The sequence below is a fragment of the Delphinus delphis genome, chromosome 6, assembly GCF_949987515.2.
Source record: "Delphinus delphis chromosome 6, mDelDel1.2, whole genome shotgun sequence".
Lineage (NCBI taxonomy): Eukaryota > Metazoa > Chordata > Mammalia > Artiodactyla > Delphinidae > Delphinus > Delphinus delphis.
The window spans coordinates 44995496-45010550 of record NC_082688.1 but is presented as its reverse complement, the minus strand read 5'-3'; the positions used below and the strand labels follow the sequence as shown (position 1 = coordinate 45010550).

The 15055-nt window shown below is 38.5% G+C and overlaps 1 protein-coding gene across 1 annotated transcript in view; it reads right to left on the bottom strand.

Annotated features, from left to right (window-relative positions):
- The window catches only part of TRPM6 (transient receptor potential cation channel subfamily M member 6), a 137852-nt gene that overhangs the window by 23463 nt on the left and 99334 nt on the right, over positions 1 to 15055 (bottom strand). The window contains exons 26-31 of the mRNA XM_060014622.1: positions 12930 to 14062; positions 12672 to 12784; positions 8570 to 8693; positions 5385 to 5476; positions 4003 to 4061; positions 2137 to 2162 (exon numbers count right to left, since the gene is read on the bottom strand). Of these exons, the coding sequence (XP_059870605.1) occupies positions 2137 to 2162; positions 4003 to 4061; positions 5385 to 5476; positions 8570 to 8693; positions 12672 to 12784; positions 12930 to 14062 (1547 nt within the window). The remainder of the gene's footprint in view (positions 1 to 2136; positions 2163 to 4002; positions 4062 to 5384; positions 5477 to 8569; positions 8694 to 12671; positions 12785 to 12929; positions 14063 to 15055) is intronic.

Sequence of the window (15055 nt, the reverse complement as noted above, 5' to 3'; positions counted from 1 at the left end):
GTAAAAGGTAAGATCATCAAAAAAGACTGTGCCTTTCTAAGTTCGATTCAATAATTTAAAAAAAAAAAGTATTTAGCCCCCACTAAGGGTCGTGCTAGGCATGAGGGATGTGAATAAGATGTGGCTCCCCCACCTTAGTGAAAAACAAATATGAAATACAGGTAAACTATAATCACGATACAGTTTGCTAAGTAATATAATAGAGGTGTACATAGAGGCTTAGGGAATCTTCATAGACAAACAATGTGAAATAGAGTATGGGCATCTGAGTCTGACAAAACTGAGTTTCAATCCTGGCTTCACCACTTAAGGAGCTGTGAGATCTTGTTCACATTCATTCAGCATATATTTACTGACCTACTACGTGCCAGGTATTGGTCTATCCTCGACAGAGCAGTAATGAAAACAGATAAAGCCTACATTGTAGGAAAGGGAAATAGGAAATAAATAAGTAAATATATAGTATTATAGTACATTACATATATATTGAGAGAGTTAGGAATCGTGGGAGACAGGGAGATTACTCTTCTATATTATATAGGTTGGTTAGGAAAGACCTCCCTGATAGGGTGAAATGTGAGCAAAGACCCGAAGGAAGAGAGGGGGTGAGTCATAAGGATAAATGAGGAGTATTCCAGGCAGAAGTAATGGCAAGTGCATGGTCCTGAGGCAGGACCATACTTGCTGTGTTAAGGAGGAGAGAGTGGCCAGAGTTGAAGGAGGGGGAGCAGATCAACAGGGCCTCGTAGACGGTGTTTGGACTTTGCTTTTACAGAGTGAGCTGGAACACCATTTGAACAGAAGAGTGACTCAATATGACTTTGAGTTTAAAAGTGTTATTCCAGCTGCTCTCTGGAAATAGAGCAACAGTTTGGAGGCCAGCCTGTAATCCAGGGAAGAGGTGAAAAGTGATACGTGGGGGTAGCAAAGTGATCAGCTTCTCAATATATTTTGAAAGACTTACTGATGGGTTGGCTGTGGGGATGTGAGAAAATGGGAGTCAAGTAGGATTGCAAGACTTTGGCCTCAGCAACGGGAAGGATAAAGTTGTCATTTCCTGAGATGGCAGAGAAGGGAGGTGGAACATTTTGTTCCACATTTGAAAATGCCCTCTGGACACCACGTGGAGAGGGTAATAGGTAGGTGGTCACATTCTTCATGGAAGAAATATTGCATAAAAGGGCTCATTCATGAGCCTGGAAATTTGGACTGGGGCCAGACTCTCAAGAGCATTGAGAAAGAGTAAGGGATTTGCAGCCCATCCTATAGGTAATGGGAAGGCACTGAAGGTTTCACGTAAGTGATGAAGGTGCCCAGTCTGTATCGAGGGGTCAGGAAGATGGAAAGGTACAGTTTGTGATGAAATTTGAAAGTAGCTAATGAGAGTGGCTTCACCAGGGAGGTGTCTCACCAAAGTAGGCTTGGTCCCACTTAGCCACTTGGGGCATGGAGTCCCACTGAAGACATATAGGAAAGGAGATCCACATACAATCTTATGAATGGTTCTTAAATAGTAATGTGTTAAACGATGACAGTAAGAGGTGTTGAACAGTCTAAATGAGCTCAGTGGCTATACCCTCACTCACAGAGAAAACTAGAAAATCACAGTCAAAAACAGGTAACAGGTAAGATCAGGTAAGATCTCCTGATTTATCTGGAGAAAGACATTCAACCTTCTACTTTTCTACCGAACTTGCTACTTTGTATAGTAAACAAAAATCAGGATTTCAAGAACTATAAAAGTCTGAGACAGCAGGAGAGTAAACCCCACCACTGATAAGATGAAAAAATAAAAATATAAAAACTTACTGTTGGGCTTTCCTGGTGGTGCAGTGGTTAAGAATCCACCTGCCAATGCAGGGGACATGGGTTCGAGCCCTGGTCCGGGAGGATCCCACATGCTGCAGAGCAGCTAGGTCCATGCGCCACAACTACTGAGCCTGCTCTCTAGAGCCCGTGAGCCACAGCTCCTGAGCCCACACGCCTAGAGCCTGTGCTCCGCAACAAGAGAAGCCACCGCAATGAGAAGCCCATGCACTGCCATGAATAGTAGCCCCTGCTCACCGCAACTAGAGAAAGCCCGAGCGCAGCAATGAAGACCCAACGTAGCCAAAAATAAAAACAAAAAAAACTTACTGTTAACTCCATTTGAACTTCTCAACCTGTTTGAAAAATTAAAGTTATTTAGATAATGCCTCAAAATTTTCAATGATCAAAGAAATGAAAAGTGTATGAAACAGTAATAATACAATCTATAAGTATATATGTATATACATGTGTATATATTACTTTGAAGGAAGAGTATCAGTTACATTTGACCCCTACCTTTAGAGAAACAGTTTACAACCCTACAATTGTTTTCATAGAAGAATGAGCACCAGATATACATGTAATTAATTTACTGAGTAGGCCCTAAGCTAACTGAAAAGCAGTTGTTGGTTTTTGTTTTTAATTAGTTATGTGATCACACAACATATATAAGATTTAACTGTGTTTGTGTTGTTCTGGATCAATTAAACTAAAGGCTTCCTGAACTATGCAAGGCAGATGCCTACAAAAGAGTCTGTGAATATCTCTGGACAAGCCAACAAATCAGTTTCATTAGCCCACATGGCCCCTAAATGTTCACAGGCTGAAATTAGCTCTCTTTAAATTGTTACATGCCCTGCTCAAGTGCACAAGTGGCCATGGGCAAGTTGGAATAAATACATTCGAAGAATATGTCCAGTATTTAAGGTCCTTGGGGAAGCAAGTACAATTACAGTTATTGTTTAATTTCATGCTGCAATAACCCACTACTCTGCATGAGCACAAACTACAGAACTTTTGGGAGAAGAAACTCATGTGCATGTTAAGGCTAGAGGCAGGCTTGCACAGAGAGACCTTGAGAGCTCCAGAGAAAAGGCCATCTCAAACAGAGCTGACTGCAAACTGACCGCCATATTCCACCTGCCTGGCATCAACGGGCCCTTTGTAGAGTACAGATGCTTTTGAATTCTGCTCCTATAACTCTAAGAATGGTTAATTTGATGATGTAACTGGAAAAGTCCATAAAACACTACAAACAGAATAATCTTTGCTTGGTTGGTTTTCAAATTTTCTCTGAATAAATAAAAGTCTAGGAGGAACCTCAAGTCTATAAAAAGGTGAGTTCTCTATCTCCTCTCTCTAGCCCTGTCTTCCTTTCTCTCTGTCTCAATCCTTCTCAACTTGTTACTGCATTGACAAACGCTTAGGATGTTAAGGAGAAACCAAAAAGATCCATCTTATAAACTAAAAGGAAAATTTTGAAAAAAAAACTAAAAAAATTATTTAGTCTTCATTCTAAGTCTTTTTATTTTCAGTCAAGACAAATTTATTCCTACTTTTTAATGCAAATTTCACTCTTATCTATCAGAAAATATATGATACTCATTATTTCATGTGTGTTTTTCCGACACTAAAAAGACAAATGGTTAGGGACTTCCCTGGTGGTCCGGTGGTTAAGAATCCTCCTGCCAATGCAGGGGACACAGGTTCGAGCCCAGGTCTGGGAAGATCTCACAGGCCACGGAGCAACTAAGCCAGTGCGCCACAACTACTGAAGCCTATGCGCCTAGAGCCCGTGCTCCGCAACAAGAGAAGCCACCGCAATGAGAAGCCCATGCACCACAACGAAGAGTAGCCCCTGCTCGCTGCGACTAGAGAAAGCCCGCATGCAGCAACGAAGACCCAAACCAGCCAAAAATAAAATTAAATTTTAAAAAAAGACAAACGGTTAATTTGCTACAGTAGTACATGTATCATTATATTCTTAAAAGGCACTAAGGTGAGATCTTGTTGCCAGAAACAGGAAAACTAGGAGAATAAATAATTTTCATTCTTGCTAACACAAGAAAAATACTGTCATTGGACACACATTTTTTTTTCTCCTTTTCTGACCCAATTAAACCTTTATTCCCAATCCAGTTAAAAAAAATAAAAGCCAAAGATGCTTAAAGGCAGACATTTAGAAATACTCACTGAGAGTTCCTATTGACCTTGGTGCTCCTTGAATTCCACAAAGAGTTTTTGCTTAGATCCTGGGCAGAAGGGAAAGGTCATTACATGTTCACCCAACTCTCTCCCACCCCAAGCTTCCAGTAATACATTTGCAGAACACACTCCTTGGAGGGTATAGTTCTTTTTTTCCTTTCCTCTAGGCTCAATATTTCTCTTGCTAAACATGCAAGACTCAAGCTAGAAAGATGCATAATGTTAGCACAATATATGAGTAACTCGGTGTGATGACTGACCTTAACAGAAAGGATTACTTTTATGGGGACATCAAAGAGAAAATGTAATACATAATGGTTTTTACAAAAATGAGAGTGAACATATAACATCAGTTAATGACATGAAAGAAGAAAAGAAGGTCAAAGTTGACAGGAAACATTGACCATTACATTATTATATCCTATCATCAGATTATTGTTTCAGTTGATGATTATTTAGAATGTTACCTTGAATATATCTCATTCTATTTCTATACTCCAAGCATTACTCTAGGCATTTTCATTGGTGTTATTTTTGTTATCCACTATCAGTCTCGTAAGGATGGCATTAACCCCATTTTAGAGATACAGGTAATGAAGCTCACAGGTTAATTGATGTATACAGCTTTGAAACCTAGAAGTGACAGAGCCAGGATTTGACAGGGCAGATAGGTCCCTGCCTCCAATTACCTTCAAGTAGTCTTATATTTTACTTTCACAGATTGCATTCCTACAAGAACATCTGAGGTTGTTAGTATACATTCATATAGTTCCCAAGGTCATAGAGGTAATATTCAAACCAAGACCAAGATTAGATTTGGGGGGCTAGTCTAACTAGATCATGCTTCCCTCATGGTGGATGGCAATAAAACAGGCACATATTTGCAAATGGTTAAGAAAAACAGACTGCAAAATCAGTGGTAGAGAAACACTGAAAGTCCTTTCCTGCAATGTCCAAATCCCCTCCAACACATCTGCAAAGATGTTTGCTTTGCCTGTTTAATTAACCACACTAAATGAGGCACTTACTACTTCGAGAAATAAACCATTCCATCCTTGGAAAGCTCCAACTGCTAAAAATTCCTTCTCAAATCAGGCTGAAATCTGTCTCCCAGTAGAGTCTATATGTTGATGTTAGCTCTACCTCTTAAAAGTGTATTGAAAATATCTTATTTTCTTCCACATGGCAACTTTTATATATGCGAAAACAGTTTCAAAAATTCCTAAATTCTTTCTATTTCATGATAAAAATACCCAGGATAAATTACTGGGTGGATAAACTGCATAAAGGCGAACGACAAGGAAAGAATAAAGTTGGGGGACAAAGGGTGAGAAACTGAGCTTTTAAAATATCAAATAAAATGTTTTTACCTCTTGAGACTGCCTTACATGATCACTGACGTGTACAGAATGCCGTTCAGTTTCTCTACTTTTCATTTTCTGATATATGTAAGATTCTAGACCTTGTTAAAAAGAAGGCAAAAAATAGAGAATACGTGAAAACATGTTACACTTGAATCACAGTTCCAAATAAAAGATCTGAACACCGTGCATTCATCTAAATTGGAATATAGGGTTTTCTTTCTCTTTTTAGCAAGTTGTACCAAGATTCCTTTGTCCTTTTTGAGCTTTACTCAAGTGGCTGAAAGCTATACACCCTATTTCTATTCTTCAATAGTTACCTTTACATTTATAACCATTTATACTTCTCTATCAAAGAATTAAGTTATCCATAACCTGCCCTCCTATTAAACACCTTTAGTAATTTTTGCACACTTACCTTCCCTTGCACCCTATCATCCATGCTTTATTTAAAAATACATGAAATTTGAGGTCCAAATTGTTAGGAATTCTTCCTTAACAACTGCATCAGGCATTACAATAGGCTACTTAAAAAAGAAAACAAAACAAAAACAAAAGAAAGATAGAAAAGAGTGCCAGCCAATAGTTTTAATTTTTAATCCTTCTCTTAAAAAAATCTTGACAAGGATCATTACTGTTATTTTTTATATCTGGTACTTACAGAGTCACTGGCACATAGCAGGTGCCCAATAATAATTTAATAAATATTTGGTTGGATTAATTCTGAGAATAATACTTATTAAGAGTCCCTGGCTAAGGACATGGAAGCAACCTAAATGTCCATCAGCAGATGAATGGATAGAGAAGATGTGGCACACATATACAATGGAATATTACTCCACCATAAAAAGGAACAAAACTGACCCTAACGCATATATATGTAATCTAAAAAAACGGTACTGATGAACCTAGTGGCAGGGCAGGAATAAAGATGCAGATGTAGAGAACAGACTTGAGGACACAGCAGGGGAAGGGGAAGCTGGGATGAAGTGAGAGAGTAGCATTGACATATGTACACTACCAAATGTAAAATGGATGGCTAGTGGGAAGCTGCTGAATAGCACAGGCAGATCAACTGGATACTTTGTGACTACCTAGAGGAGTGAGATAGGGAGGGTGAGAGAGAGGCTCAAGAGGGAGGGGAGGGCTTCCCTGGTGGCGCAGTGGTTGGGAGTCCACCTGCCGATGCAGGGGACACGGGTTCGTGCCCCGGTCCGGGAAGATCCCACATGCCGCGGAGCAGCTGGGCCCGTGAGCCATGGCTGCGGAGCCTGTGCTCCGCAACGGGAGAGGCCACGACAGTGAGAGGCCCACGTACCGCATACAAAAAAAAAAAAAAAGAGGGAGGGGATATGGGGATATAGGTATATAGCTGATTCACTTTGTTGTACAGCAGAAACTAACACAACATTGTAAAGCAATTATACTCCAATAAAAATGTGGAAAAAAAAAGAGTTCCTGTCTAAATGTAGGAAATAACCATTTATTTTTTTTTTCCTACTGTTTTATGCTGAAAAAAAAAAGTATACAGGAAATGCAAAAAAGCTACTGGAAAAGAAAAATCAAAAAATTTCATGTACATTTTTCGTAACATCATAAAATTATGATAAATATGATTTCAATGATAGCACAGTATTAAAATTAAACAAACTATGCTTTCCTTTTTTTAAAAAATTTTTTCCTTTTCATAGTTGATTTCCTCAGAACTTTACTTTTTGTCTTTAGAAAGATCTACCTGACAGGGCACCTCCCCACCCTCAAAATTTTATTTTTTTTAATTCTTTAATTAATTCTTAACTCAGACAAGTTTTTAAAAACTAAAATTCTCAACCCAGAATGTGGTTCAAGCCAGGCACCTGGAGTCAGCCTAACTCCCTAAACCTTCTCTTCCTTTCTGATCATCAGATTTAAATGAGATTCTTTGCCAGAACCCTCCTGCCACACCCATCTTTCTCAGTTTGAAATTTTTTGGAAAGAACTTAAATAATTTGGGGGATGGGAGGGTGAGAGAGATGAGTGAAGATGGTCAAAAGGTACAAACTCCAGCTATAAAATAAATAAATACCTGGGGAGGTAATGTACAGCATGGTGACTGTAGTTAACAATACTGTATTGTATATTTGAAAGTTGCTAAGACAATAGATCTTAAAAGTTCTCATCACAAGAAAAAATAATTGTAACTATGTGATGGATGTTAACTTATTGTGGTAATCATTTTCAACACATACATATATCAAACCATTACATTGTACACCTAAAAATAATACAATATTATATCAACCATATCTTTTATATATTTTTAAAAAACATAAATAATTTATGTAAAAATGATGCCAAGAGCAACTGCCCCTCCTTCAGTTGTGACAACCAAAAATGTCTTACGTCTTCAGACATTGTTGGTTGTGGAGGCGGAATCACCCCTTGGTTGAAAACCAGTGACCATAGAGCAAACAAAGTTTTAAAGAAGCACAGTAACATAGATTTCAATACAATATCTATTTGTACCTTAAGTTTAGTGTTTCAAATAATTTAAAATATTTATGACTCCTTAATCACATAGTCCCCTCTGTTTAAAAATGAGTAAAGTTCTCTTACTATCAAATGCAAGAAGTTCAATGTTCAGTTCATTGCTCTCAATTCATAATCTGCCCTCATATACCCAGGCTTATTTCACATTCTATGCCTAGCTCACAGTCTTCGTTCCTAGCTCATTGATCTGTCTTCTATCCTCTACAAACATCATTATGATTAAGCTTAAGGGATATTTGCCAATGGAACAAACACTATACGTAAGCAGTAGTAAATAACCAACTACAACTCAATCCACTGAATTCTGTGTAAAGGCTCATATCAATGTCACTTGAACTTTAAAGAATTTGTAAAATTAGACAACCCCACCCATAAATAAGACTAAATGAATACTCTCTGATCCAGATTCAACAGCTCTGAATATGAGACTATCTAAATTTTAATTTTTCTTTTCTAAATTCTGAAAACTATTCCATTAAACAAATGGAAATTGCATCCCCTTCATAAAAACTAAAACCAGAAAAGAGCTATTTTCCTAAGAGAGTGTGGTCATTCTCTCATCTCCCACTTGAAAGAACAGCAGGGACCGCCACTGGTCTAAAGATCATACCCTGAGAAAACACTACCAGAATTTTTAGGATTCAAGAGTGTAGACTGTTACATACTTATCTGACTAAATTTGGACACCGGAATCCAGTTCTTGCTGCAATTCTGTTCTTCTGAGATCTTATTTTCTCCTGGCTCTGGGTTCAGTTGGTCACTTTGAGAGCAGGTGTTGACTGTTATGACCTGGAGAGAAAAACACTCGTTGGAACACAGTGACATTAATCTGAATACGTTTTGTATCACATTAATAGAGGTACTATGTTGAAGAGGAGTGGTTGTTAACATTGGCTGCACATTAAAATCACCCTGAAGGTTTGAACTTCCATCACTCATGCTGGCAGGACCCAAGCATCCATGTGACTTTTCTATCTGCAGTCATGATTGAGAACCAGGGTGGGGAGCAGTTCTTAAACTTGAGTGTGCATCAGAATCACCCAGGACTGTGTTAAACCACAGATCACTGGGTCCCACCCTCAGGATCTGTGATTCAGTAGGTCTTCGGGGGGAGGGAGAATTTGTATGTCTAGTATGTTTCCAGGTGGTGCTAAAGCTGATGGGAGACCACAGTTTGAGAACTACTGGTAGAGAGCAAAACAACAAAAATGTAAGGGTTGGATCCAAAAGAACTTGTTAGAATTCTAGCTCTGTCACTTAGAAGCTATATGAACTGGGAAAATCATGTAATGTCTATGAGCTCCATTCCCTTCATCCTTAAAATAATAGATAGCCAATAATAATGGCTGCCTTATGTTCTTCCCAGGGACAGATAAGAAATGAGATAAATTGACAAACTACAGGACAACAAATAAATGCAAGTTATAGTACTTGAGCTCAGTTATAATTTCTAGTTTAACTCTGGCCATTTTAACTATTTCCAAAATAATTCTATTTAAATTCATATTTTATGGGGTCCCAGCAATTCGTGGCATTTTCCCTGAAAGAAGAGTCTTTATCAAAGCTAAGTCTCTCCTCCAAAAGGTGATGTTACATAATTGATTCAATATTTATCTTTTTGCTTCTGCTTCTCATTCTAAAAAGAGTTGAGGTGCTTTGAAAAATGCACACATGTTATTATATGGAAAAATACATGTAGAACAGAAAAATGAAGCAGGGCATTAAGATCATGAAAAGTGAAGTCCTGCAGAATTGTCAACTCAGATCTAAGGCTTCCTAACAATAAACAAAAAGATTTACTGAATGCAAATGAAAACATAACATATCAGAATCTGTAGGATATAGCTAGAACAATGATTAGAAGGAATTTTATAGCACTAAATGCCTACACTAGAAAAGAAGAAAGTCTCAAATCAACGACCAAGGCTTCTACCTTAACAAACTAGCAAAGAAAACAAAAACAAAAAAGGAGCTAATTAAACCCAAAGTAAACAGAACAAAGGAAATAATAAGGAGCAGAAATCAATGAAATAGAATTCAAAGAAAAATCAATGAACCAAGAGCTGGTTCTGTGAAAATATCAATAAAGCAGATAAACCTGTAGCCAGACTAATCATAAAACAAAAAGAGAAAACACAAATATAAAATATTAGGAAAGAGAGAAGTGAGGTCACTACAGATCTCTCAGACAATAAAAGGATAATAAGATAATATTATAAAAAACTTTATGCCAATAAATTTAAAACCTTAAATGGACAGGTTCTTCAAAAGACACAAAGCACACTCAAGAAGAATCACATAACCTGAATAGCCCTATATCTATTACAGAAATTGAATCTGTAGTTAAAACTTTCCCACAAAGAAGGTTTCACTGTTGATTCTACCAAATAAGTAAGATTTAAATAATATCTATACAAACTCACCCAGAAAAATGAAGAAGAAGAAACACTTCCCAACTCAGTCAATAAGCCCAGCATCACCCTGATACCAAAACCAGACAAAGATATTACAAGAAGAGAGGTCTAAAGATAAATATTTCTCAAGAAAAAAGATGCAATAAAATTGTATCAAGATGTTAGCAAAATGAATACAGCATCTAAAAAAGATAATACATCATGAGCAGTTGTGGTTCATCCCAGCAAGGCTGATTTAATATTCTAAACATTACTTCTAACATTATAAAATTAATTAATATAATTCATCATATTAACACAATAAAAATGAAAAACCATCTGACCATACAGGTTGACACAGAAAAAGCATTTGACAAATGTCATATCTATTAATAATAAAAATTCTCAGAAAAGTAAGAATAGAAGGCAAATTCTTCAACCTGATAAAGGACATCCAAATAAAAACCCTACAGCTAACATCATACTTACTGCTAAAAGACTAAATACTTTCCGCCTAAAGAGAAGAAACAAGGAAAGGCTACCTGCTTTCACCACTTCTATTCAGTATTGTACTAGAGGTACTAGCCAATGTAACTGGGCAAGAAAAAGGAATAAAATACATCCTGATTTGAAAGGAAAAAGTAATAGTATTTTCATTTGTAGATAACTTGATCATTTACATAGAACATTCTAAAGAAGTAACAAAAAAAAAAACTACTCAAACAAATAAGTAAGTTTAGCAAGGTTGTAGGATACAAAATCAATTTTTTTTTTTTCTCGGTATGTGGGCCTCTCACTGTTGTGGCCTCTTGCGTTGCGGAGCACAGGCTCTGGACACACAGGCTCAACGTCCATGGCTCACAGGCCCAGCTGCTCCGTGGCATGTGGGATCTTCCCGGACTGGGGCATGAACCCGTGTACCCTGCTTCGGCAGACAGACTCTCAACCACTGCGCCACCAGGGAAGCCCCAAAATCAATATTTTAAAAATTATATTTCTATATACCACCAACAAATAATCAGAACTTAACCTAAATATAAAATTCCTAGGAGAAAACGTAAGAGAAACTCTTAGTGATCCTGGGTTTGGCAAAATTTCTTAAATATGATATGAAAAGCATAGACATGAAAGAAAAAAGTCAAATATTGGACTTCATCAAAATAAAAGTGTCCTATGTTTTCAAGGACATTTATGAAAAATAAAAGGCAAGCCACCGAGAGGAAATATTTGCAAAACATATATCCAAAAACCGGCTTATATCTAGAATAAGAAATAAAAATTAAAAAAAAAAAAAAAAACTCTTGCAACCTAACAAGACAAACAACCCAATTTTATTTATTTATTTATTTATTTATTTATTTTTGCCTGTGTTGGGTCTTTGTTGCTGTGTGCGGGCTTTCCTCTGTTGCGAGCGGGGGCTACTCTTCGTTGCAGTGCACAAGCTTCTCACTGTGGTGGTTTCTTGTTGCAGAGCACAGGCTCTAGGCACGTGGGCTTCAGTAGTTGCAGCACATGGACTCAGTAGTTGCAGCACGTGGGCCCTAGAGCGCATGGCCTTCAGTAGTTGCAGTGCATGGGTTCTAGGGCTCGCAGGCTTCAGTAGTTGTGGTGCGCAGGCTCAGTGGTTGTGGCTCATGGGCTCTAGAGCACAAGCTCAGTAGTTGTAGTGAACGGGCTTAGCTGCTCTGCAGCGTGCAGGATCTTCCCGGACCAGGGATCGCACCCGTGTCCCCTGCACTGCCAGGCGGATTCTTAACCACTGCACCACCAGAGAAGTCCCACAACCCAATTTTTTAAATGAACAAAAGATTTGAATGGATATGTCACCAAAAAAGATATACAGATGGAATATAAGCACATGAAAAGATACCTAGCAGCACTAGTCACTATGGAAATGCAAACGAAACAACTGTGAGATACCACTACACACCCACTAATATGCTAAAATTAAAAAGACTGAGCATACTAAGGATTGGTGAGGATGTGGACCACTGGAACTCTCAAACTACTACTCATAAGCTGGTGGGGATGTATGTTTCTTCTAAAATTAAACAGATACTTACTATAAGACTCTAGCATTCCACTCCTAAATATTTACCAAAGAGAAATTAAAACGTATGTCCACACAAAGACTTGTACACAAATGTTCATAACAGCTTTGTTTGGAATAGCCAAAAACTGAAAATAACACAAATGTCTTTCAACATATGAGTTGACAAATGAATTGTGGCAAATCCACTTTGCTGACTCTTAAATTTTCATCTTCATTCCTTCCAGGACAATGCTATTTTGTGTACGTGGCACTTTAGAATAGAGAAAAACCAAGCTAAGTTAGGATACTACCTCAATTGCCAAAAACACAAAAGACACTTACTGGCACCTGTAGTCCTTGTGTTTTCTTCTTTTTCTTTGACAATTTCCTATCCTTGGTTAGCATTTTTGCTTTGATCCATTTTGACTGTCCTATCTCTGAGGATTTTGAAAGATCTGTAAGGGAAATGATTTACATGAGAAAGTGTAAGATGGTAGGCGGAACCATTTTGTTTCACAGAAAGGACTGACAGAATGGGGAGAATGAGAATGGTAGCAATGCAAGAATTTAATACTGGTTGTAAATATGTTTACTTCTTACTTTTAATCTTACAGATCTTCAATTTCTCCTCTTTGTGCAATCTCAAACTCTGACTCCTAATGAAGGGCCTGTCTCTACGAAGGGGACTGATCCGAAGGGATGTGTTTTGCTGAAGCCATGGTCCCACCTCTGAGCAATCCCTCTGGGCCAATCTTGTTGAGTTATCAGATAGGGATCTGTCCCGGATCTGCCTCTGACATTGTTCACTCTGTTTGGAGTCACAGTTACAAGTGGAGGCCAAGCAGGTTTGCCATTGTTTCTCGGTGCTAAACACACCAGTTTCATCGCCTTCTGAAAATGCCCAGTTCACATATCCACCTCCAGTTTGCATGCTCTTGACTTGGGAAGGGAGGGAGGTCACTTTAACGGGTGCAGGTGTGCAAATCAATGTGGGTAGCACTTGCTCCTCCTTGTCTTGTCTGGCTGGTAACTGAGCAAGTGACTCATACTGCTCCTTGGTTTCCACCACTGAGCCCTGGGCTGAGACAACCGGGGTCTGCCACATCAGATGAACAGGGACTGCACTCTGGGTGACATGTTCAGTTGCCAGCACATCTGTACCTGCTTCCAAAGATGGTCTGGACAGAGGCAAGTTGGTTTCTGCAGAATAAGGAACTTGCTCTAGATGAGAAGGGACCAGGAGAAATTGGCCATACTTTGGGTGTGCTTGCCTGTTCAGGGACACCCCAGAAGCAACTATACTATTTTCTGTTTCTTGCTCTTCCTGGTCATCTCTTACATTTGAAAACTTTCTGTCTGTAATCTCAAGAAAGGGCCCTGTCTGCACTCGTGGGGGATGCCAGCCTCTGGCCAGGCTCCGCAGCAAAGAAGGGGGCATGCTATAACACTGGTATTTCTTCTTTCCAGAGATCTCCAGGCTGCCTAGAACCTCTGCACAGATGACATTGCTCCAGCTGTGGGGAAGTTTTCTGCAAGTAGAATGCTTTCTGTTGGCCAGGAGGGCCTCATCCTCTTGTAAGGTGTCAACAGCGGAAAGGACTTTTAAGGTATCCACTGTAAGGGCAGAGAGGTCCTGCAGGTGTCCCACCTGGCTGTCCAAAGACAATAAGGAGTCCCTTATGAAAGACACCTTTTCATTCATTTCTTTCAGTTGGAAGCACATTTCTGTAACCCTAAGGTAAAAAGGGAGGGAGAAAACCAATAAGCACAGTAAGCCAATAAACACAGTAAGTGGGAACTTGCCTTACTCTCTTCCTGTCCTGCTTCCATCCTTAGGTGGCTCCTCAGCCTAAGCCGCTTCCCAAAGTTAGGTCTGTCTCCTGCCTTCTTCTCTATCCAACACATACTCTCATCCCAGGTGATCTCACCCACTCCTGTAATTCCCACTATCACCTTAATAAGGAAAATTACAAATTGTATTTCTACCCCTTATTTCTCTCCAATATTTCAGAGTCACATTTCCAGCTTCCTGCTAGTTATCCCTTCAATCATCTCATCAATCAGCCCATTTGTATTCATTAAGATATTCATTAATTTACAAGGCAAACATTTTAATATCTCTTATTGTCCAGCACTGTGCTATTTTGGTAGAGAAAGGAAATCCTGAGGAAGAAACTAGAATGATAGGAACAGAATCAATAAGCAAATACATAATTAGAAAAAAAAATTACAGATCTTTTAGAATAATATTCCAAGTCTACAGTACAACCAGGCATCCCAACTTTCAAACAAAACCCATTTTAAAAGACCTACATTCAGAGAAAGCCCGAGGCAAATTTTTAAATGACTTTGAATACTTTAACCCAAAATTATGATGTCTACCCATTGATTCATGTAAAAGCAACACAAGGCACCTTCAGCTATGCAAGTACAAAAGTAAATTGCAAGTAGAGTCAAATTAAATGTAACAATTGATTTCATTTAGAGAATTAGAAAGAACAAAGAAAATATATCTGTATATATCTCTGTAAATACCTCTGTACGGGGATAGGTTTTGTTTTGTGTCCTCCCCACCGCCCCAAAAGGTATGTTGAAATCCTAACCCCCAGTACTCCTAGAATGTGACTTTATTTGAAAGTAGGGTCTTTACAGAGGTAATCAAGTTAAAATAAGATCATTAAGGTGTGCCATAAGCCTATACAACTCATATCCTTATAAAAAAGGGA